General features: G+C 39.7%; 1 protein-coding gene across 6 annotated transcripts in view; it reads left to right on the top strand.

The window, feature by feature from the left end:
• Nucleotides 1-22,000, top strand: part of LOC117373050 (neural cell adhesion molecule L1-like protein) — a 94,952-nt gene that overhangs the window by 40,950 nt on the left and 32,002 nt on the right. For all 6 annotated transcript variants that reach the window (XM_055223163.1, XM_055223166.1, XM_055223164.1 and 3 more), the window contains 7 exons: nt 949-1,146; nt 2,667-2,737; nt 2,841-3,063; nt 5,548-5,663; nt 6,399-6,603; nt 8,594-8,716; nt 17,315-17,497. In XM_055223163.1, coding sequence (XP_055079138.1) covers nt 949-1,146; nt 2,667-2,737; nt 2,841-3,063; nt 5,548-5,663; nt 6,399-6,603; nt 8,594-8,716; nt 17,315-17,497 — 1,119 coding nt within the window. The remainder of the gene's footprint in view (nt 1-948; nt 1,147-2,666; nt 2,738-2,840; nt 3,064-5,547; nt 5,664-6,398; nt 6,604-8,593; nt 8,717-17,314; nt 17,498-22,000) is intronic.

Raw genomic sequence — 22,000 nt, forward strand, 5'->3', positions numbered from 1 at the left:
TTCCACATTTAAAGGGCTGATATTATCTTTAGTGAAGGTGTGTGGAGTTTAAAAACACAGTGGAGCACTTCCTGTATTACCACACGATGACATCACAAGTTGGAACAGAGTGTTTTCAGTTTGAGAGAAGAAGTCAGCGTAAATCTGCAGGGTTTGTGTGTTAAACATGTGTGAATGAAACAAAACATAAGTCCAGGTCTGTTTGTGATGAGGAAACATTATAACGTAGATCAGAAAATAGCGTAATATGGGCCCTTTAAGAGTAGTGTGTGCATACAACCACAACTGACATTTAAATGATTTTATTTTTTTATTTTTGCGAGTAATGCTAATTTTTCACGTTGTATTATGCCCCACTTTACTTTTTCTTACAGTTTCCTCCATTCCAGAAATTAAAATGTATTTGTACAAACTTTTAAAGGGCCTATTGCTTTATTTTTCACAATTATTCTATATGTTTTTTGCTGTAAAACCCCTCACCACACACTTTATACACTTTTCTCACACAGGCGTTAACATTTTCTCACATTTCTCTCTCGTTTAAACTCTCTCAAAGCTCAAACCTTCGTAGGCGTCTTTGTCGGTGCAGATCGTTTCATCGACAATGTGGGTTTTGTCGGGGAGAAAACAAATTGCAAACGTACAGCACTTCAGAGTCACACTGCGATCCAACGTTTATGTAAATTTGTCTGAACACACTCTGTACTGTACAGGAGACACGAGGGACAAGTTTAATCCTAATTTTTCACACTGCATTTTACGTTTGCCTCCAGAATTCCACATTTAGAGTATATTTGTACAACTTTTAAAGGACCTACTGCTTACTCTATCCTGGTACACACACGTCTTCTTGTATCTAAAATGTATACAGTGTAATATCATAAGCCCCATGTGAAAATCTGACTATTGTGCTCGTGGCTAAACCTGTTTTTTCGCGCCCGGCTGCAGAATTCGTGGTGGAGTACGAGGAAAGCCAGTGGGAACCGGGAAGATGGAAGGAGCTGAAGAAAGTCCCTGGTAACCTGGCAACCGCCAACCTGATTTTACATGGACACCTCAACTATCAATTCAGGGTGTACGCCGCTAATATGGTGGGACCGGGACCCCCCAGTGAGCCCACGCTGAGACACAAAACGCCCCCTGCTGGTAACACTCACACAGCTGTATTATGTTTTCTTCTCGGGTTTATCTGTCTGGTTTTGAACCTATATGCAAAGTTTTAACTACTCTTTTGAAACGCACGGAAAGGAGGAGGATGTAGCCACAGGATTTAGTCGCAGTGGGGGGTTAGGAGATAGTTTTGAAGGCCTTGAAATCCCACAGTATCTGCTCCAGCACATGTCAATGCTTCACCTTGACTCTTCCATTTGAATATTTGCATCACCAGCTGCGCAAAACCTGTTTCAACCTCCAAGGCGTGCTTCAAAAACACCTCAAATCTCAGGTCGAGGTGAACGAAAACGAAAGTTATTGCGGTCGGTAAATAGGGGACGTAAGCAGCTCTGAGCAAAGTGAATTTATAAACATCAAAATATGACATGAGAAGAAACGGAGAACTGAGAAACTGTGGGCGATATGATTTGAAATTGAACTGCGGCGTGGTCTTGTAGTACCTGTATTTTGGAGAGGAAATATTTGTGATGTAATGAATTTCTGTTGCGTCTACGTTTTCCCCTGTCGTCCTTCCTTTGTCATGCTTCACGTGATTGACCAGATGAACCAGTGTGTGACAGTGATGTATGATTCTAAGAAGAGGCAGACAACTTTAATTACTGCTTAAGCCAAAGTAAAGATTAGACGTAAAACTGGAAATAGGGCTTTGAAATTGACTGAATTTTCATAGAAGCAATGCAATACTTTCAAACTGACTAGATTGGGTTTTTATTAGTAAAAACATCCAGTTTGGAGGAAAGATTTTTTTTTTTTTACTTTACTTTTTTACTTTTTCTTTTTATATTTTTTATTGATTTTGTAGTACAAAATATGCATATAGTGTACAATTGATATTTTTTTTTCTTATGTAAAAGGAAATAATTATAAAAAAAACAATAATAAAAAATAAATAAAATAAATAAAAGCTACAAATAAATAATAAAACAATAAAATAAATAATAAATAAATAAACAAATTAATAAGTAAATATATATATAATAAACAAATAAATAAGTAAATAAATATATAAATAAAAAATAAAAAATAAATAAATAAAAAATAAAAATAAATTAAAATTAATAAAATAAAATAACAGTAGCAGAACCAAAACAAAGGGGGAATAAAGGCATTTAAATAAAGTCCGATCTTAGTGGTTTTACAAAGTCCAGCCAGTCTTTCCATATATTCTCAAATTTCTCTGTTTCTAATCTTTAAAGTATAACTCAGTTTCTCCATAACATAAATATCAGCCATCACATCAACCCAGTTTTCCATTTTTGGTGGGAGTTCAGACTTTTAAGGATTGACGTGACTATCTTTGTGTTATTTAGGGCTCTGAGAAAAGTCTGCCTTGTTTATATCAAAAACATAACATTTAAAGCCATGTTTATCAAAGTAAAAGTCGATTTTTTGGTCATCGCGATCACATTAAAATCAAGATCTGCAGTAGACTCTTATAAAATTGCCATATGATGATTTTCTTTCACCCACTTTTACATAATATGTCTTCACAGCACCTGATCAAAACCCAGAGAACATCAAAATTCAAGGCTACCTCCCTCATCAAATGGAAATAAGCTGGGACGTGAGTTAACCATTTTTCCATCTATATATTTGTACAGTAAAAATGATTGTGCTTGGAGCTGTGAATTTCATTAACATCTTGTCCGTTCATTATTCCGTCACAGCCGCTGTTGCCCATCGAGCACAACGGGCCGGGCCTCGAGTACAGGGTGAGCTACAGGAGGCTGGGGGTGGACGACCAGTGGAAAGAGTCTCTCGTCAAAAGACACTCCTTCGTCGTCAGGAATACGTCAACGTTTGTGCCGTACGAGATTAAAATCCAAAGCAGGAACAGTCACGGGTGGGGGCCTGAACCGAAAACTATCACAGGGTACTCAGGAGAAGACGGTAAGTGGACAGTAAGACACATTTATAGACAAGAGACAAGTTATATCAACCACACGGGATTATCGAAAAGGTCACTCTCTTTCAGAAAATGTTGAGGTTCTGACTATACAACCTTGAAAACACTTGATTTTGCCTGATCGAGTACATACTGTTGTTGTATCCTGTGAATACATTTGGTAGCGGTGGGAAGGGTCAACGTCGGAGATTGGTAGCCTTCCTTCCATCAGTCTGCCCCACGGCCACTGTAGCTACGATAATATCTTACCACCAACAAGTATGGAGTGAATGACTTTGAGCAAAAAAAAAAAAAGGAGTATATACAGTAAATTTCGGACCATAGAGCGCACCTGAATATAAGTCGAATCAACTAAATTTGAAAAGAAAATCAATTTTGTGCATATGTAACCCGCACCTGAATATAAGTCGCAGGTTTTCATGTTGTAAAATGAGATATTTACACAGAAAAACTACAGGTACAGGGAAGTTTTGTTTTTCTTTTTTAGTTTTAATTTAAGACACACTTTTTAAAAAAAACTGTGCCTGGAAATCGACAGTAAAGCACCAACACGGGATGAACATACCTGCAGGTTTAGAAAATAAAACAGCACGAACACTGGCTATCTGCGTTTATTTCCTCTAAAAGCTTTTGTCGTCTTTTTACATTGACTAAGTTCTTCCCGCTGCCGCCTACAACGTTGCACCATCGGTTCATCAATGCCAAACTTACGTGCAGTGGCTCTTCTTTGTGTGTTTTCCATGATGAGGCTGTGGCGTGATGGACAAAATCAAAACTAGTCTTTCTCCACATCTCTATTACTTTTGCGTTTACTGCTAGAGAGCGCCCCCTGGTGGGCCATTAGCCAGTAAAAATATATAAATTAGCCACACCGTTGTAGAGGCTGCAGGGTTCAAATCATGGGAAAAAAGTAGCATCTTATAGTCTGAAATGTATGTTAATTTACTAATGCATTATTATTATTATTTTGTATCAAGATTATGCTAAATACTTGAATTGATGAATTGTTTAAAAAAGACAAACAAGTAAGAGAGAGAACAAAACAAAAGCCATAGTTTTTGTGCAGCTTTTTGTGGAATAATGTTTGACTGATTTATTCAAATTTTAAAATCTCCCCCTCTGCAATTTCTAAAGAAAAGCACAACAACAATTTTCCACTGTTCAAATCATAACATTGTTGCAAACTTTTACATCTTACAAAGCAAGTATTAATTTAGATGTTCTTGAGGGTTTAAACTCTAGCTCTTTACACCCAGACATTTCTTTGAACATGCTTATGACAATTGTAAAAATCTTCCGTAACACCTCTGTTTTATTTGTTCCTCCCCCGTCGCTGTCAGCTGTTGTGTGGCATTGCCTGCGTGAAAATGTCTCAGGTTGAGTTCCTCCTCTCTTGTTGTTCTAACTCTGTGCAGGTGTGCAGTAGTGACTATTAGCCCCCTAAGAAAAAGTAGTTGTGTACAGCAGGTGTCTCCCGGCCTGTGTTTCCCTTGTGTGTGAGAATCTGTGGGGGTTTTCACAGATCACGACACAGCTTGAGTAGGCCCGCAGCGGCAGAGTGCTTCCCTCCAGTGAGCCTTTGAATTCAGCCCGCCGTGTTTAGAGCATTTGGCTTTCATGATAGATGTGCTGTTGCTTTGTGATAGGAGTCAGGGGCTTCATTGGGGGGTTCTGTATTGCATAAATACATCTGTATATTGGAATATTAAGGAAAGCCGTGTAGACTCGGCCGTAGCTGTATGGAGTTAGTTAAACATAACACACATTTGAAATAGGATGATATATATTGGTACAGAGAACAATTAAGTCAGTAGTCACTTCAAATCATATATATATAGGCGAAATTATGGAGTTTATTGGCTCTCATCTGCTCTAGATTCTAAAATATCAGCATCGGCCATAATAAAACCCATATCGGACGATCTCTAACACATTATATTTTGCTTAAGCTGAAAGAAAATGCATTTTTTAACATCATTCTAGCGTTCATAAAAAAGTAAATAAACTTTTAGTGTGAAAATGATTATTTGTTCATAAAAAATTGAGAAGGTCTCACAACAAAACCCTCTAAAATTGACCCATAACAGAATGTCTTATTTTATTTTTATTCCATAAGTGGGTGGCTGGAGCCTATTCCACCATTACAGGCCTGGGGCAGCACAACCTGGACTGTGGCCAGTTCGCTGCAGCTGTGGGATTAACACTCTCTATCACATTAGTTCACTATGAGACATTTAACTCACCCACACATTCATGTCTCTGTGAAGAAGCCCGGGTGCTAAGAAATGTAAATATTTTGGGGAGTTTATGTTGCCTTTTTATATAGTTCCACACATTTTGACAATGGATACAACTGAGAGTACTTTTTTTACCTTCAGGACAAATAAACTTTATGGCAGCTCTAAAACTTCTGTATTGTTCATATTGTGTCTATTGCTTTACTGACCCCTGGCTCTGACTTTGTTCAGTTCCCACTGCAGCACCGCGGGACGTGGCGGTGGAGGTGATCAACACCACTGTGCTGAGAGTTAGCTGGACCCCAGTCCCACCGGCCACAGTGCGAGGGCATCTGGGGGGATACAATGTGAGTAATCATGTTCCAAAAACACTGGACTCCACACCGGCCCAAGATCTCGATGCAACAAACTGGGACACTTTAATTTTAGACAGAAAAATCCACAAGGTTAAGGAGTAGATGGTACATTTTTATAGACTAGGCTTGTGTACAGATTTTGTCATTTTAAACAGTTAATGTATATTTCCTTATGTTTTTGCTGAACTTCAACATTTCATCTAGTTTGTGTATGTTTTTTCTGGAGCATATCTGAATATAAATAGAATTAAAACACCAAAACATGTTTCGCCAAATCGCCAGACTATGGAACAGCGCCCTCTGCCTGTCAAACCCTCTCAGTATTTACCACAGTTTAAAACTAGACTGAAAACCCACCTCTCCTCCCTGGTATTTAACACTAACTACACAGGATATCTTGGTGTTTTCTTGTTCTTTTCCTATTTATTGTGTTATTTGAATATTTGTTTTTTGTTGACTTTTACGTGAAGCTCTTGAAGTTGTGTTTAAATGTGCTTTATAAATACATTTGAACTGAACTGAACTGACAAAAAATCCCAATAGCCTCCATGTTTTTCCTGACCTGAACTTTCTAACGAACGTTTTTGATAATAACTCGGTTTGAATAAGGCGTTTTCAGTGCGTCTTACCAATTACTGCCCTGTCAAATCTCTTTTCACCGTTTGACCCTCTTTGTCTCCTCGTGTCTGCTCTCGGGCTAACCACTCTGCCGCTCTCCTCCCACAGATCCACTGGTTGAGAAAACGAAGCCTCCTGTATCCGAGCAAGCTTTTAGACGAACGCCAATCCCTGTCATTTCCCGGGAAAAGGAATCACGCCATTGTGCCCAGTCTTGAACCGTTTTCCGAGTACAGCCTCACCGTCAATGTGTTCAATAAGAAGGGCAATGGGCCAAAGAGCGACCCGGTCATCTTCAGCACTCCCGAAGGAGGTGAGAGGCACCGCTATCCCACTTTTCCTATACATTAGTTATAAAGCATTGAACCAGTGTCTATTTTCTTGTGCGTTTGAATCGGAACTGACAGCCGGTGTCAAAACCTCGCTTCCATTAAAGACCCAGAAAATGTTTAATGACTTGCACAGGTCACAAGAGCAGAAAAAGTAAAACTACAAGAGAATGGAAAACAGCTATTAAGTCGGCTGTTGCTGAGTGTTGAGCGCAGAAAAGCATGCACTCACAACGAGAATTCATATACACCAACATGAGAATGTGAATTATAGCTATTGTAAGAGGAAAAGTGGATAATTGGACTTTAAGTGGAAATACTTTTGGCTGTTTATTCTTAAAGCAGATCTATTCTACATTATTGACTTTTCAGAGCTTTTAGCAATGATTAAGTTGTTCCGTATTCGCATTTAACCTCTCCAAGTAGTTTTTGGAGCGGTTCGTGCATGTTCGAGCAATCATTAATCGCTTATTTTCAAGACGCCATATTGTCGATTAATCCTCGTTTTTGCTGTCACTGTAAAACACCCACTGTAACGTACGGACTGTTACTTACTTGTTCTTCAATTTTATTTTCTTAATCGATGGTACGCATAGGATTTGGCCGCCTTGTGTAGTCATTTTGGCACAAATTTGTTTTTAAAATCGCTATTCGCTAGTCTGATCTGCAGCTATCTATAGGAGAGGCCAACAGCTACACGGCTCTTTGTTGCGATGACATTTACGCCAACATCAGCTCCCATTGGACACTGCATATTTCTAACACTTAAGTCAGCGAACTTCTTGTATTGAGTTGTTTAAGATGAATATTATGATTTAAAATGTGCAAGTTTTAACATAATGATCCACGAGTGTCAGATTATACACTGCCTGGCCAAAAAAAAAGTCGCCACCTGGATTTAACTAAGCAAATATGTTGGTCTTGCTGCAGTTGGTCCGGTCTAGGTTCAGCAGAATGAGGTCAGCTGACACCTCTACCATCATCAATGCACGATCAGGGTGGAAAATTAATGCAACACTGGATGGAAATAAATCTCGTGACGTTGCAGAAGCGAAATCGAAACAATGCTACGGCGAATGTGTGACGTAATCAAAGCTAAAGGCGGAACAACCAAATATTAGAGTGTGTGAGTGTGTTTTTTTGGACAGGCAATGTAATTATATAGCAGACACAAGCATAATAGGTCTTCTTTTAAACATAATTTGGGATTAAAAAAATAAAAAAAAGGGTGGTATGCTTTCATAATTGTAATTAAGGTAAGGTCTTCCCCTGCTCCTATTGTCTGTTGTGTTACTAACTCCTTTGTGGTTATTGTTGCACATAAACAGTGCAATCCTGGTTCAGATCTGTGTGGCATTCATGCAGGTTTCAAAATGTTACGCTTGGATGATCACATAGAAGCAGTTCAAAACACAAAAGGAATAATCAGGAAAAGAAAAAGCGATAAATGCCAATTAAATATGTGACTTTAAACGAGGCTAAAACGAGATAATTGCTGGTTTGCATCTGTGACTGCTTCGCTTATTTCTTTTAAATTTAAGAAGAGATTAAAAGGCTGCATGCAAAAGAAAAGGAACGATAACTATAGACGTTGGCGTTGAACATTTTTGCTTATATACGTTGAAAATCTGACAATCTGACATTAAGATTTTGATCAAACAAAGTTACATTAACCGCGACACACTTCACAATAGCGACAAATGAACGCGGTAAGTAAGAATAGCCCCCAGTTGTTTACCGCTCCATATATGCAGTACCTCTTGATGCTTTAGGCTAACAAATACACGGTAGAATAAAAACGAGATCAAAGAATTCAGAGGAAATCCATGACATGATGACAGCCCTGTTAAATTGTCAGGTTTCTGATAACTGACGGAGCGCTGTTCATGACTAAATAAAAATAATGATAGTTCTCATACGGTACATCGAACAGATATATATTTTAACGTGAGATTATCATTTTTTTCATTACAGTTCCCGACCAGGTGCCCATCCTGACCACCTCCAACGCACAAAAAGACTCCATTTTACTGGTGTGGAGTCCCCCGTCTGAGACAAAGGGCGTCCTCACGGGCTACGTCCTCCAGTATCACCTCAGTAAGTCACAAAGTGTTGATATCTGTCTATGGATTACATTTAATTTATGTTCTAAGAGGCTCTTTTTTGAAATATGTGGCTTCCATTACACATTTAATCATATGACACTGTATAAATAATCCTTGACTGAATTTGGGGTTTGTTAAAAGCTCCAGTTTTACTCCATTATCGCTATTTCTTATTGTTAAAAGTCTTATATTAAAAATTGACTCTTGTGAGCTTTACGTCATGTTCTAATGCTGTTACCTCCTCAAAAACAGACCTGGAGTTGTGTTTTGTTTCATTCACATGTTTGAGTCACCCTTTATTATTAGTCTGTACATCTCCAAAGCTCAAAACGCTCTGTTCCACCTTGTGATGTCATGACGTGGGAGTTTTCAGGTTCACACGCTTCTTTTAGCTTTAGTTCTGTAGAGATTGGCAATTCCAGGGCTTAAATCATCCAAATGAGTCTAGAGAAGGTGTGTGGAGTTTAAAAACGCAGTGGACCTACTTTATGACGTCATAAGGTGGAACAGCGTGTTTTAATTTGAGAAAATAACTCGGCTAAATATGCAGTTTGTGTGTTAAACATGTGTGTATGAAACAAAAGAACAAAACACACAACTGCAGGTATATTTGTGATAATAATAAAGCTCAGAAAATAGCATAATATGGGCCCTTTAATGCAGAGTCCAATAGTGTGTGGAGGACAGTTAGTAACCTAAGAGCAAAGATTGAAGTTCTTGTTTACCTTTGAGCCTTGGGTTGTTTTTCTCATTTGATGAGGCTGATAGCCTGCTGTTTACTCTTTCAATCACTCGCCCTTTCTCATCTCCCCTCTTCAATACATTATGTTCTCCCAGTAAACACTAGGTGGCACTGTTTAATTCTGAACTCACTGCTCTGTTCCTTCCCTGCAGCAGCCCAATTTGTGCTCCGGCTTTGGGACTGCATTTTGACAGTTCTGTCTGTGTATCTTATCTTTTCTCCCCTCTTGGACTGCAGCTTTTTTGCTCTAAAAGGGAACATCCCACTCAATAGCATCTTTTTTCTTCAATTTATTTGGCATTTATCACTCACAAGCGCTCCGTCTGTACAAACAGGCCACCTTTATGTGAACGGACAGTCCGGGGTGAAGGAGTGAGGGAGGGTCTTTCATTGGGTTTGCTCTGTTTCCAAAGGCTACGCTCTTGTTGGCTGACATTTGTAAAATCTTTTGTATAAAATGGAAAGCTAGAGACAGCCCTTTGCCGCCTACGCCCCTGCCCACCGGGTCTAGTCAGATTCTCAATACATTACATCCTGTTCTTCCTTATTCAAATATATGTAAAGAGTCAGAGGTTCAGTGTGTATGCTCCAAAATCTAGATGATTTTTTTCGGATTCCTGTTATAATAATATTTGAGATAAAGGTACATTAAAAAGATCCCCTCTGTGGCTTTCTCTTTATACCTTTTATATCCAGTTAGACCAATCCACTTATCCACTCAGTCTGTAGTAAAATATGTTAATTGGTGTCATGTAGGAACAATCCAAAGAGCAAGAGTAGGCGTATTGTTGCATATTTTTGTTTTGATTCAATCACTGTACTGCTTCGCTCCAAATTTAGTTCAAGTGCAAAAAGTCTTTCATTCATAATTCTTATTCATATGGGCTCGACACACACGGGAGGGGATGACGTCGACGCTTTTCTACTCGTTTCCGATGGAACGTGCGCGACAAGCCAAAAAATCGTCTGTCTCCCTGGCGACAAGCGAAAAAGGAAAGTAGTGCCCCTGGAAATTTTGCGGTCGTGCATGTGGATGTGCACACGGCATCCTGAAACGTTTTTAACTTTTGACGCTGTCGCCGATGCTACAGTCAATCAAGGAGGGTTTTTGAGCTGACATGAGGACTGCCAAACTCAACATGGAGGAAAGATGATGTTCACTGTGTTCGATTGTCCCCTGCCTGGCCAAAAAAAAAGTTGCCACCTGGATTTAACTAAGCAAATATGTTGGTGTTGCTGCAGTTGGTCCGGTCTAGGTTCAGCAGAATGAGGTCAGCTGACACCTGAATATACTGAATGACCAGGTTATTCCATCAATGGATTTTTTCTTCCCTGATGACACGGGCATATTCCAAGATGACAATGCCAGGATTCATCGGGCTCAAATTGTGAAAGAGTGGATCAGGAGCATGAGACATCATTTTCACACATGGATTGTCCACCACAGAGTCCAGACCTTAACCCCATTGAGAATTTTTGGGATGAGCTGGAGAAGCTTTGTGCAGCGTCAGACTCGACCATCATCAATGCGACACTGGATGGAAATAAATCTTGTGACGTTGCAGAAGCGAAATCAAATTGATGTATTTCTAACATTTAAAAAACATGAACTTGTTTACATTTTGTCCGATTTAAGATGATCCTTCGCTAGTTACCACGTAGCTGGTTGAACTCTAATCTGTCTTTAAGCTCTTAATATATATTTTTAAAGTCTATAGGGAAAAAAAGTGAGATTTTATATTCTGAAACCAGAAACCTCCGCCTACGATTGCTCTACATACTCATAGTTTTTTTGGATAAAGTTCAGACTGCAGGCGGTCCAAGGAAATATTAGAGTGTGTGACCTTTTTTTTTTGGTGGCAACTTATTTTTTGGCCAGGCAGTGTATAAATTTTATAAAACTACTACGAGGATATACGTATAAACCCTCAGTTGTCCAGGTCTGATCCATAACTGAACTGAAGAAGTGGCTTGGGTGAGCGGCGACCCAGGTTGTTTTGGGTTTTTTTTGTTTTTTTGATGCAAAGCAGAATTAACACAAACCAATTATTCATGCACAAACCTTATAGGTCTATTTGGCTTCGTATCACAGATTTCCGCCGTATAAATTCCCTCAAATTTCACAGCCAATCAAACCTACGGAAAAGCCGCGATCTGCCCTGAACTAGACCGTGACGTGTGAAGCCGCTCGTAGCTGCAGTCCATCCAGTATTCGCAATGATTCTCTTTAAATTACTGAACCTTATCCATTGAACTATGAGTATGTAGAGCAAACGTGGGCGGAGGTTTATGTTTTCAGAATATAAAATCCCATTTTTTCCCCCTATAGACTTAAAAAATATATATTAAGAGCTTAAAGACAGATTAAAGTTCAACCAGCTACGTGGTAACTAGCGAAGGATCATCTTGAATCGGACAAAATGGAAACAACTTCATGTTTTTTAAATGTCAGAAATACATTTTACTTTTTATTATTCCAAAGGTTAGCTAATTAGCCCTCAAGCTTTTCCATAAAACTCTTAAAATTTATATTATTAAAAAAGAAAAGTCTATTGAAAAACTGTCTGGCAAGTCTCTACCCACTGATGAGCTCCGTACAGGCGGTGACAAGTATTTAGACGCACAACAATAGCAGTTATTGTAATTACCAAAATTAAATCGTTAAGTGCGTTATTTATTTGTTTCTATTTCCATGGCGACACCGTGCATCACCGTCCTGCTTTCACGCCTCGTCATTCTTAAAAACACCTCGACACGTGTGAGAGCATGTTGTGTGCACATTTTCTACGCGTACGTGTACCGACGACGCCGACACCGGGATCAGGAGGAGGCGGACTGAGCGTGATTCTCTTGACATCCTCTGAAGGACATAAATAAGCAGAGGGCGCAGCCAAGACATCGTGACTACGACTCTATAGGGTACACGGACAAAGATAGTCCAAGGTTTGCGCTGGATGCATGAGATATTTGAAGACATTTCATTTCAAAACTTCAAATGATCCATAGCAGAAACGCAGATTTATTGGCTCGTAGTGATGCGAGTGAAAAGTTATGCTATGCTTGAGCGAACGTTTTCATGCATTTGTATTTATTTCTCAAGTGGAAGTTTAACAAGCTCAACTTTTTCCTATAAGATCTGCATTTTAAACTTCACAAGACTAATAGCACTACTTTAGTCTAGTTCTAGCCTAACACCGTGAACTGTGAACTGTTAGCATCGCACTTACATCGGCGGACATGGGTCGGCTCTGGGGATCTGCACACTCTGTAGCTACAATCCTATTAACGCGGAAAAAAGCAGCTATGGCGAAGAGTATCTTGACTGCAAAAAGGGTAGTACTTGTGTATATATGTGTCGATGATTATTAGGACACTGAGTGATACACTGCCCGGCCAAAAAAAAGTGGAGATGCTGCTTTTCTGATCTGATTTCTTTTTTTTTTGATGCAGAAGAAATAACACTAATCAACAAAATATTAGCATGTGTCACCTTTTTTTTGATGCCGACTTTTTTATTTATTTTTTGCCCAGGCACTGTATCTATGCAGAAACTATTGAAACCAGACACTCATTTACAGCTAGTACTAAAGTATCAACACTGAAAAAAAACTACAAAATGATCTTGATCCGTTTCCGATCTAAGGTAACACATCGTTTCTGTCATTTTTGTATTATCATTGCTGTATCAAAATAGACACTAGGAGCATCAAGTCTATTCCTTAGCAAGCGTCACAATTGAGTTTTTACTGCTGGGACTACACTACGGGGCTATATATGTATGTAAATTTTGTGTAAGTGTGATATAAAGCTATATACTGTACAGGTATAAAGTTGATTTGAGGCTGCAGCTCATTTAAAGTTCAGGTAATTACAGCATCTCCCCAATCGCACATATTTGAAACGGCTTAGGAGAGGCCCATAACATAGATTTTCCTCAACAGTCTCAGCGTAGTTGCACCTGCATTTTAATGTCTGCCCAGCGTGATATGAACGAGGGAGGTTCCCGGAGATGCATCGCTCTCTCAGTCTGCACACACACTGTACTCTGATGTTTAATGCATGCTGGGTATTCCTGCTTGTGACTGCAACTCTTCACATGTCTCCAGATATCCCATGTTTAATTTCTCTTTTGGTCTATTTTCAATTTCCCGGGACTGTCAGCTGCGGGTGTAAGGTGAACAGATTATTAAGAATGTAATGGAAAACTTCAATGATTCAGTAGCGATGCAGTATTTGTGTTTTATCGTTTGTATTTTGCGGTTGTTATGGTGATTGATGGACGGTACATATTGCGAGCGGGCGTTGTCGGCGAGTAACTTTGCCGGATGGTGTCGCCGGATTATCTGCGCGGAGATAGATACGTTTAATAAGTTGTGTTCACGTTTTAGGATTTGATGATTGATCGGTTGGATTCTCAGATGATTTGCAAGGGCTTATGTAACTTTACGGAGTTTTTTTTTTTTTAAAGAAATATATCAAATAGAAATCCACGTTTTTAAGGATCAGCTCCACAAACTTGGAATATTAATCTCATGACTCAAAAATCCTTTCAAATGACTTGGGTTATGCATGTATGTGCATGGTAGAATGTTGAGCTGTTACAAATTAGCGAACTCTGTCAAATAAGGTTAAACAGCGTCTGAAAACTCAAAAAAAAAGACAAAATTTAGTTAAACAATGCATTTTTGGGAGCCTGTGATCAATACAAACAGTGCCATGAGGATTTTGAATGTACAGGTTTATTTGCAGGCTGAAAAAGTCTGAAAATGAAATAAAAATGTCACTCACAGACATGAAGATTCAGTGCAATCCGCTTCAGTCCAAGATGTGGAGACACTGGTGTGGCTAAATGTTCACTGTTTATATTGTCACTGTCCTTGTCTGTTTTTAAAAATGGACCATGAGTCTGGAATAAAGATGAATTAAACTGAATCCGAGGGTTTATGGTCCTGTTTAGGTGTTTGATTTTCACTCAAAAACTGTTGGCTAATGCTACCTACCGTGCGACTGTAATGTTATGTCAGACAGTCTTGTTCAACGTTTACAAAATCCGCTCACCTGTTGTAGTTCCAGCTACGTCAGTTCTTTTTTTGCATTAAAATAAAACTCGGATTAAACTCTAGCAAAGCCTCAGACAGAGCAGTGCTTCCAGATAGCATCACAACCCCAGGGAATATCGATAACGTCAGCTGCAAATCAAAATCATTTCACTTTTGTTTATTTATACTGACGCTGAACTTGGTGACATCATTTTCGAATCGCGTAAAACAATAATTAACATAAAAATACTGCTACCGACACCGGAAACGCATTTTAATTTATCATTTAAGGAAAGCTTTTTAAAACTTAATATATTCAGTAAATCTCCTCGGTATGATACTGTACACGTTTCACTTTGAAGAAACCAGGCCCTTCCATGATATTCTAATTTGTTGACGCTGCGCTTGTTTTCGTTTCTTCTCCTCCTCCACTCCTCCTCATCCATTGCTCCTTGTTTACCCTCTCCACCCAAGCTCTCTGACTGTTCCTTTAATCTTCCCTCTGCTCTGTTCATAATGTATTCCTCCTCGGCTCACCTGTCACCGCCGCTATCTGCTACTTTCTGTTTCAGCTTGAGCTAACGTGACATCTCTTCATCAATCGCCTCCCTCTCCCATTGACCCTCGTTATAACCGCGTCTTATTATCGCGCCGCATACATCGCGCTGGGGAGAATTTCTTTGGCATTTATCTAAAGATATGGAAATTTGGACTCAAGGACAAGTACTGTTAAGAAACATTAATATACATAATACTTCAACCGCTATTACTGTCATCGGGCGATAGTAGCTCAGGGGTTTGTCCAAAGATTGGACGTTGGAGTCCCGTTCTCGACATAAACGTCATTGGTTGAGCGGTCAGATCCAATGACGCGCAAGTTGACGGTGCAATTCTGGCTCCCACACATGAATCCTGTCATTTTGTCCTTGGGCAAGACACTTAATCCACCTCATTCCCCGTGTCCGTGTTCTCCCGTGTCTGAATTTGTGAGTGGTTCCTTGTTGTGAAGCGCTTTGAGTGTCTTAAAAGTGGAAACACGCTATATAAAAATGAGAGCGTTTACTATTACTATAACTAGAATGATTAATACAGGTTTTACTATCGCCGCTGCTGCTATTGGGAATAACGCCAAGACACTTTACAAGGCGCTATACTGTCTTTACTGTCTTCGAAAGTGACAAAATGAATGTGTTTTAAAGCGTTTGCAGTGGTTCAAAGTTATTCTTCACTTTTCTAATGCATTACTAGCATCGTAATTGTTCACCATGATGAGTTTTTAAGCTTGTTTCACACACTTTCAGAGGCTAGAGCCGAGTTTTGTCGTCTCTTGTAATGCAAAACAGACCAAAAAGTGAACAAATATATGGTTTATAATTAGACGCAGACAGCAGGGGTCTCATTTTTACCAGAAGAGCTGCTTATATGCTACATTTTTACTGAGATGAAACAGGTTTTACTCAACTACATGGACACATCCGGTACAGACACTTTTTTTTTTTTTTACTCTTTTTAATCACTTTTTTATTGACTCTTTTACTCTTTTTGTTGTTTATCATAAAACATCAGAGGAGTCGAGTTGGGTAAAAGTACAAACACTTTGTACCTCTGCACAGGTAACACGTCTGGTGATGACTTTTTCAGTCTGTCTGACTTCCACACCTGTACTGACATGACATCTCTCACCTCTCTTCTCACGCTCTTTCTCCCTCTGTCCTCTCTCTCTCTCTCCTGCTCTATCCACTTTCTCCTCTTTTCGTCTCTCTCTCCTCCTTTCTCTTCCCTCTGTCGCTCTTTCTCTCTTCCTCTATCTCCCATCTCTCTCCCCTCTTGCTCTCTCTCCCCCACCTCTCTCGCCTCTTCCCTCCCTCCCTCTCTCTCTCTCTGTCCTCTCTCTCTTCTCTCTCCCCCATTCTCTCTCTGTCTTGCTCTCTTCCCTCCCTCTCTTTCTCCCTCTCTCTCCTCTTTCTCTCTCTTCCCCCTTCTCACTCTGTCTGTCTCTCTTCCCTCTCCCTCTTTCTCTCTCCTCATTCTCTTTCTCCCCCTACCCTCTCTCCCCCTCCCTTCTCTCTCTTCTCTCTCTCTTCCTTCTCCCTCTTTGTCTTTCTCTCTTCTCTTTCTCTCTCTCCCCGTGCCTTCTCTCCCTCTCTCTTCCCTCTCTCTCTTTCTCTCTCTTCTCTCGGTCTCTCTCCCTCTCCTCACTCTCTCTTCACTCCCTCTCTCCTCTCTCTCTCTTCTCTCGGTCTCTCTCCCTCTTTCTATCTCTCCCCCTCCCCACTCTCTCTTCTCTCCCTCTCTCTGTCCTCTTTCTCTCTCTCCCCATTCTCTCTCTGTCTTGCTCTCTTCCCTCCCTCTCTTTCTCCACCCCTCTCTCTCTCCCTCTCTCTCCTCTCTCTCTCTTCCCCTTCTCACTCTGTCTGTCTCTCTTCCCTCTCCCTCTTTCTCTCTCCTCATTCTCTTTCTCTCTCTCCCCCTCCCTTCTCTCTTCCCTCTCCCTCTCCCCACTCTCTCTCTCTCTCTTCCCTCTCTCTCTCTCCTCTTACTCTCTCTTCCCCCTTCTCACTTTGTCTCTCTCTCTTCCCTCTCCCTCTTTCTCCCTCTTTCTCTCTCCTCATTCTGTTTCTCCCCCTCCCTTCTCTCTCTTCTCTCTCTTCCCTCTCCCTCTTCGTCTTTCGCTCTCCTCTTTCTCTCTCTCCCCGTGCCTTCTCTCCCTCTCTCTTCCCTCTCTCTGTCTTCTCTCGGTCTCTCTCCCTCTTTCTCTCTCCCCCTCCCCACTCTCTCTTCTCTCCCTCTCTCCTCTCTCTGTCCATAGTTAATGAGAGTTCCCTGGAGGTGTTGGAGTCCCGGGAGAAGAACATCACTGCTCCTGACACCACCCAGTGGCGGCTGCAGGACTTGCAGGAGGGCAGCCTGTACCGGTTCCAGATTCGCGCCTGCACCAGGGCGGGATGTGGACCCCCGCGGACAGAGGAGAGTCACACCTTCACTCCTAAAGGTGAGGCACAAACCACTGCACTGAAAGACGAGGGGGGTGGGGACTTTAGTAGAGTTTTAAAGCTGGACTATGTAACTTTTCTGGTGAAGGGGCCACCCAATAATGTGTTTTTTGTACTGCAAAAATGACAAACTAAAACTGAAACTTACTTGCTTTTATGGAGAGTTTATCGTTTTACCTAGAATGTTCCAAAGTATTGCATTGAAATTATTTAGCGGTCGATACCATAGAGTAAAATGTCAGGTCAGATCTGTGGAGAGGTGACCCCACTCACAGTAAGAATGGAAGAAGCCATCGTTTATCGCAGGGGTTACGTTAAAAATAACCCGCAATAGGCGAAATCCGCACATTTTTTACAGTTATTCTATATGTTTTTTGCTGTAAAACCCCTCACCACACACTTTATACACTTTTCTCACACAGGCGTTAACATTTTCTCACATTTCTCTTTCGTTTAAACACTTTGTAGTTTCGTAGGCGCCTTTGTCGGTGCAGAACGTTTCATCGACATTGTGGGTTTTGTCGAGGGGAAAACGTGCAAACATACAGCACTTCAGAGTCACACATGTATTATTATGTAAATGGAATACTGTGAAAGAATTCGAGATAAAGCTAAAACATCTCCATGGAAACAAGCAGGTGGCCGACCCCGACTAGAAAAGATCCATAGTCCACCTTTAACCCCATTTAACCATATAACAATCTATGCGATGTAAAAAGATAACGCTCACTTAACCCGACAAATCGCGCCAACAAAAGGAGTCTGTTACGAGACACGGAGGAGGCTGCAGAAGAGGAGTGATCTGAACAGCCCCCTGGACCCCGCACACTGACACTGTCCTCCTTTTCCCTCCCTCTGATATGACAGTGAGTGACAGCGGCGTTCTCTGAGCCTGGATCATCTGACAGGCGGAGATGCTACAGATCAACACACCAAACATGTGGCTGGGGTTGTAGTGTTTTTTTTTATAGCTTGTCAAATATTAAATTCCCTTTTCCGTGCAGTCAGATTTCATTATTGTCCTTCCTGGTTTGGGTGTCGTACGTGTCTCTAAAGTCCAGGATTAAAGTGGGCTAATTAAAGATTGCACAACAAGGACAAGGCTAATTTGGTTGTAAACATTAAGCGAAAATTGCTGGTAGCGCTAACTGTTCGGCTAATGTACGGACTTTTACGCGTCGTTTAGTTTGAACAATTGACACATGTGTAAAATACATTGTTTTTAATTTATTATTAACGTATTTTCTGGAGTTTAAGTCGCACCAGCCAAAAAATGCATAATAATGAAGAAAAAAAACCCATATTTCTCATATAAGTCGCATCTGAGTATAAGTCGCACCCGCAGGCCAAACTATGAAAAAAAGTGTGACTTATAGTCTCGAAAATACGGTATTATTTATTTATCATTTATTATTATTTATTAGACTTTTTGGTCTCAGGTCAGATCGAAATGTTTTTGTTTTTGTTTTGTTTTTTATTTAACAAAAGCTATTCACATTTTTTAATCGTTGGCTTTATTTTCAGTTTGGTGTAAGGAAAAAAAAAACTATATGGTGTCTAACTGAAATTTTTTTTGCTAACGTTTGCTAGCTTGTGGCTGTATTGTTATTTGAGAAGGACTTTTATAACTTTTACAACATTAGCTCACCTGGTATAGTTATAGCTATAACTTATAGTTATAAGGTTTTTTTTTGGTTTTTTTGGTCAGAACGAAAGGTTTTTTTTAGTTGTTTTTTTTCATTGAACAAAAACATTCACATTTTTGCACAGCTGACTTTAGTTTTCAGTTCTGTACAAGGAAAAATAACTATTTGGTGTCTAACTGAAAAACTGTTGGCTAATGTTAGCTAGCTTGTGGCTATAATACTATCTGAGAGGAACTTTAACATTTACAACGTCTGCTCACCTGTTGTTATTTTTTGTTTTTTGTTTTTTTTTTAACAAAAACATATTCACATTTTTGCATAGTTGGCTTTAGATTTCAGTTCACTGTAAGGAAAAAAAATAATTAGGTCTAACTGTAAAATTGTTTGCTAATGCTAACTAGCTTGTGGCTGTAATATTATTTGAGAAGGATTTAAAAATTTACAACAGCTCACATGTTTTTTTTAATTGAACAAAAACATTCACATTTTTTGCATAGTTGAATTTAGTTTTCAGATCTGTATAAGGAAAAACTAACAGACTAACAGAAAAATTGTTTGCACGCTAGCTTGTGCCTGTAATGTTATTTGTGAGGGACTTTTATAGCATTTACAACATCAGCTCACCTGATGTTGTTAAAGTCCCCCAGATTGTGTTAAAAAACAGCTCAGATCAAAAAAAATTTTAATTTTTTTTTTTAATTGAACAAAAACATTCACATTTTTACATGGCTGACTTAAGCTTTCAGTTCTGTACAATGTAGTTCCAGTCTAGACTTTGGTTTTGAATAATATCTGGACCATTTCTTTAACGTTGGGCGGGGATTATGTCATGCGTTGTCTTGGTTTAAAAATCGCCCATATTATATCAGTCTTCCATACTTCACATCTTTATGAAACTCATTATTCTTCCGCCAAAATCAAATCCTTATTATACATATAACGTTGACGTTTTAACAAGATTTTAACAAAATTACACACTGGCCGGATTTGCTTGAACTTATTACTACAGTGTTGTTTCTAGGCAACCAAAGGGAAATGGCCAATGTCCCTTATTTCAGTGTCAGGACATTGTCATTATCAGTAATTATGTTTCTTTATAAACAAAACATAGACTTCCAATTTAGCCGTTGCGCTTGTCCCTCATCTGTAGTGCTTGAGAGCTGATAAACCACAGTAAAACCCTGCCACACGCAGCTTTTAAATGGGAGACAGTATGTTCTGAGTAAATCCAGATTAGAAATGAAGGATGTGGAGGAGTCATTAGACGGCAGGGTGGCAGAACGGACCAAAAGTAATGAACACAAGAGCACGGGCAGATACAGGGCTTTATATTAAGGTGCGGTACTTTATAATCGCCTGTAGTAACAATATATACCGCTGTGTTAATGCAATGAACTTGAATCAGCAATTTACTCGTTCCCTGTTTCCTGAATGCACCATTTACAAGGAATTTCGAGACAGATGCGCGATAGGAACATCTGAAAAGTTCTTGTTCAAACAGCCTTTCTTTCTGTCCTAGATTATGGAGATATATTATACATGCGGATGTCAGACTCTACTTTGAAACCTTTAGATTCACTCTTTCACTCAGCGCTTCGTTTCATAACAGGTGGTGAATTTAAAAGCCATCGCTGTTCACGCTACGAAAAGTAGGTTGGATATCGCTGTGTCAGAAGAACAACACTGTATAAAATGTATTTATAAGGGACAACGACGATAGACTGCCTGAATATCTCACTTGCGTTTTGAAGTTTTATACCAGATTTCATGATTGTCTGCGTCTAAAAACTGTCCGCACTAGAAGCTTTTCGTTATTTTGCTTCCCGAAAATGGAATATATTTCAAGGACATGCAAAACTGGATAGATTGGTGCCGCTAATGCACTTTAATAATGTGGTGACAAACATTTATAATCACACCTGCTCCTGTTTTTAACGTTTTAAATGGACCTATGCAGGTATTTGTTCTGTTTTTGTTTGTTTTGTTCTGTATTTGAGCCTCTCATTGTGCTCTCCCTGTATAAATCAAATGAACAAATTGACAAATTGTTGGGCAATATGTTAAAATGATTCAAAAATTCACAAATGCCACATGTGACATTACTACATTACGCTCATAAACAGACACACACTGATGTTTACTCTGACACGTGAAGTTTAAGACTGTCATTAGAGATTGACCGATGTGGGTTTTTTCCATGATCGAAGACATTTTTAGTCGGGGGAGTTAAGGCGGGGGGCTAAGGTCGTCAATGTGGATGTTCACTTAACATGTTAATTTAGAGCAGGGGTCTCAAACTCAAATTATCTGGTGCCTGCAGGAGGAAGAGTCCGGGTGAAGCTGGGCCGCACCAGGTATTCCACAAAAAAAAAAGCTTTGTTAAAATCTTCTCAAACATCATCGCTGTTTTCAACTTACATGAGGAAATACGCCAGTTCTTGTGGATTTTATGGATATACATCGTTATTTGTTGAATCTTTTGAGACGGGACTACAAACATCTGACCACAGCACAAGTGACACGTGTGTTTGGGGTTTACAGATTTGGAGGAACCTTCTACACACAACATGGTAAAGCCACACTAATATTAAACTTTCATGTTGTCCTGCGGGCCACAAAATATCACCTCACGGGCCGCAATTGGCCCACAGGCCGCGAGTTTGAGACTCTTGATTTAGAGCCTTTTAACGATGCAGCAAACCTCCCTCCTCCTACCATGTTTGCTTTGCTGTTTTATACAAGTTTAAATGTAGTTACCCCTGTAGTGATTTTAAAAAGCTAGTAAGAAATTCTTCTTTTATTGGAGCCTTTTGAACATTTTTAGTCGAGATTGGATGCGCTTTAGAAGTGGGGCAA

This window comes from Periophthalmus magnuspinnatus, chromosome 7 (assembly GCF_009829125.3).
Source record: "Periophthalmus magnuspinnatus isolate fPerMag1 chromosome 7, fPerMag1.2.pri, whole genome shotgun sequence".
Classification (NCBI taxonomy): domain Eukaryota; kingdom Metazoa; phylum Chordata; class Actinopteri; order Gobiiformes; family Gobiidae; genus Periophthalmus; species Periophthalmus magnuspinnatus.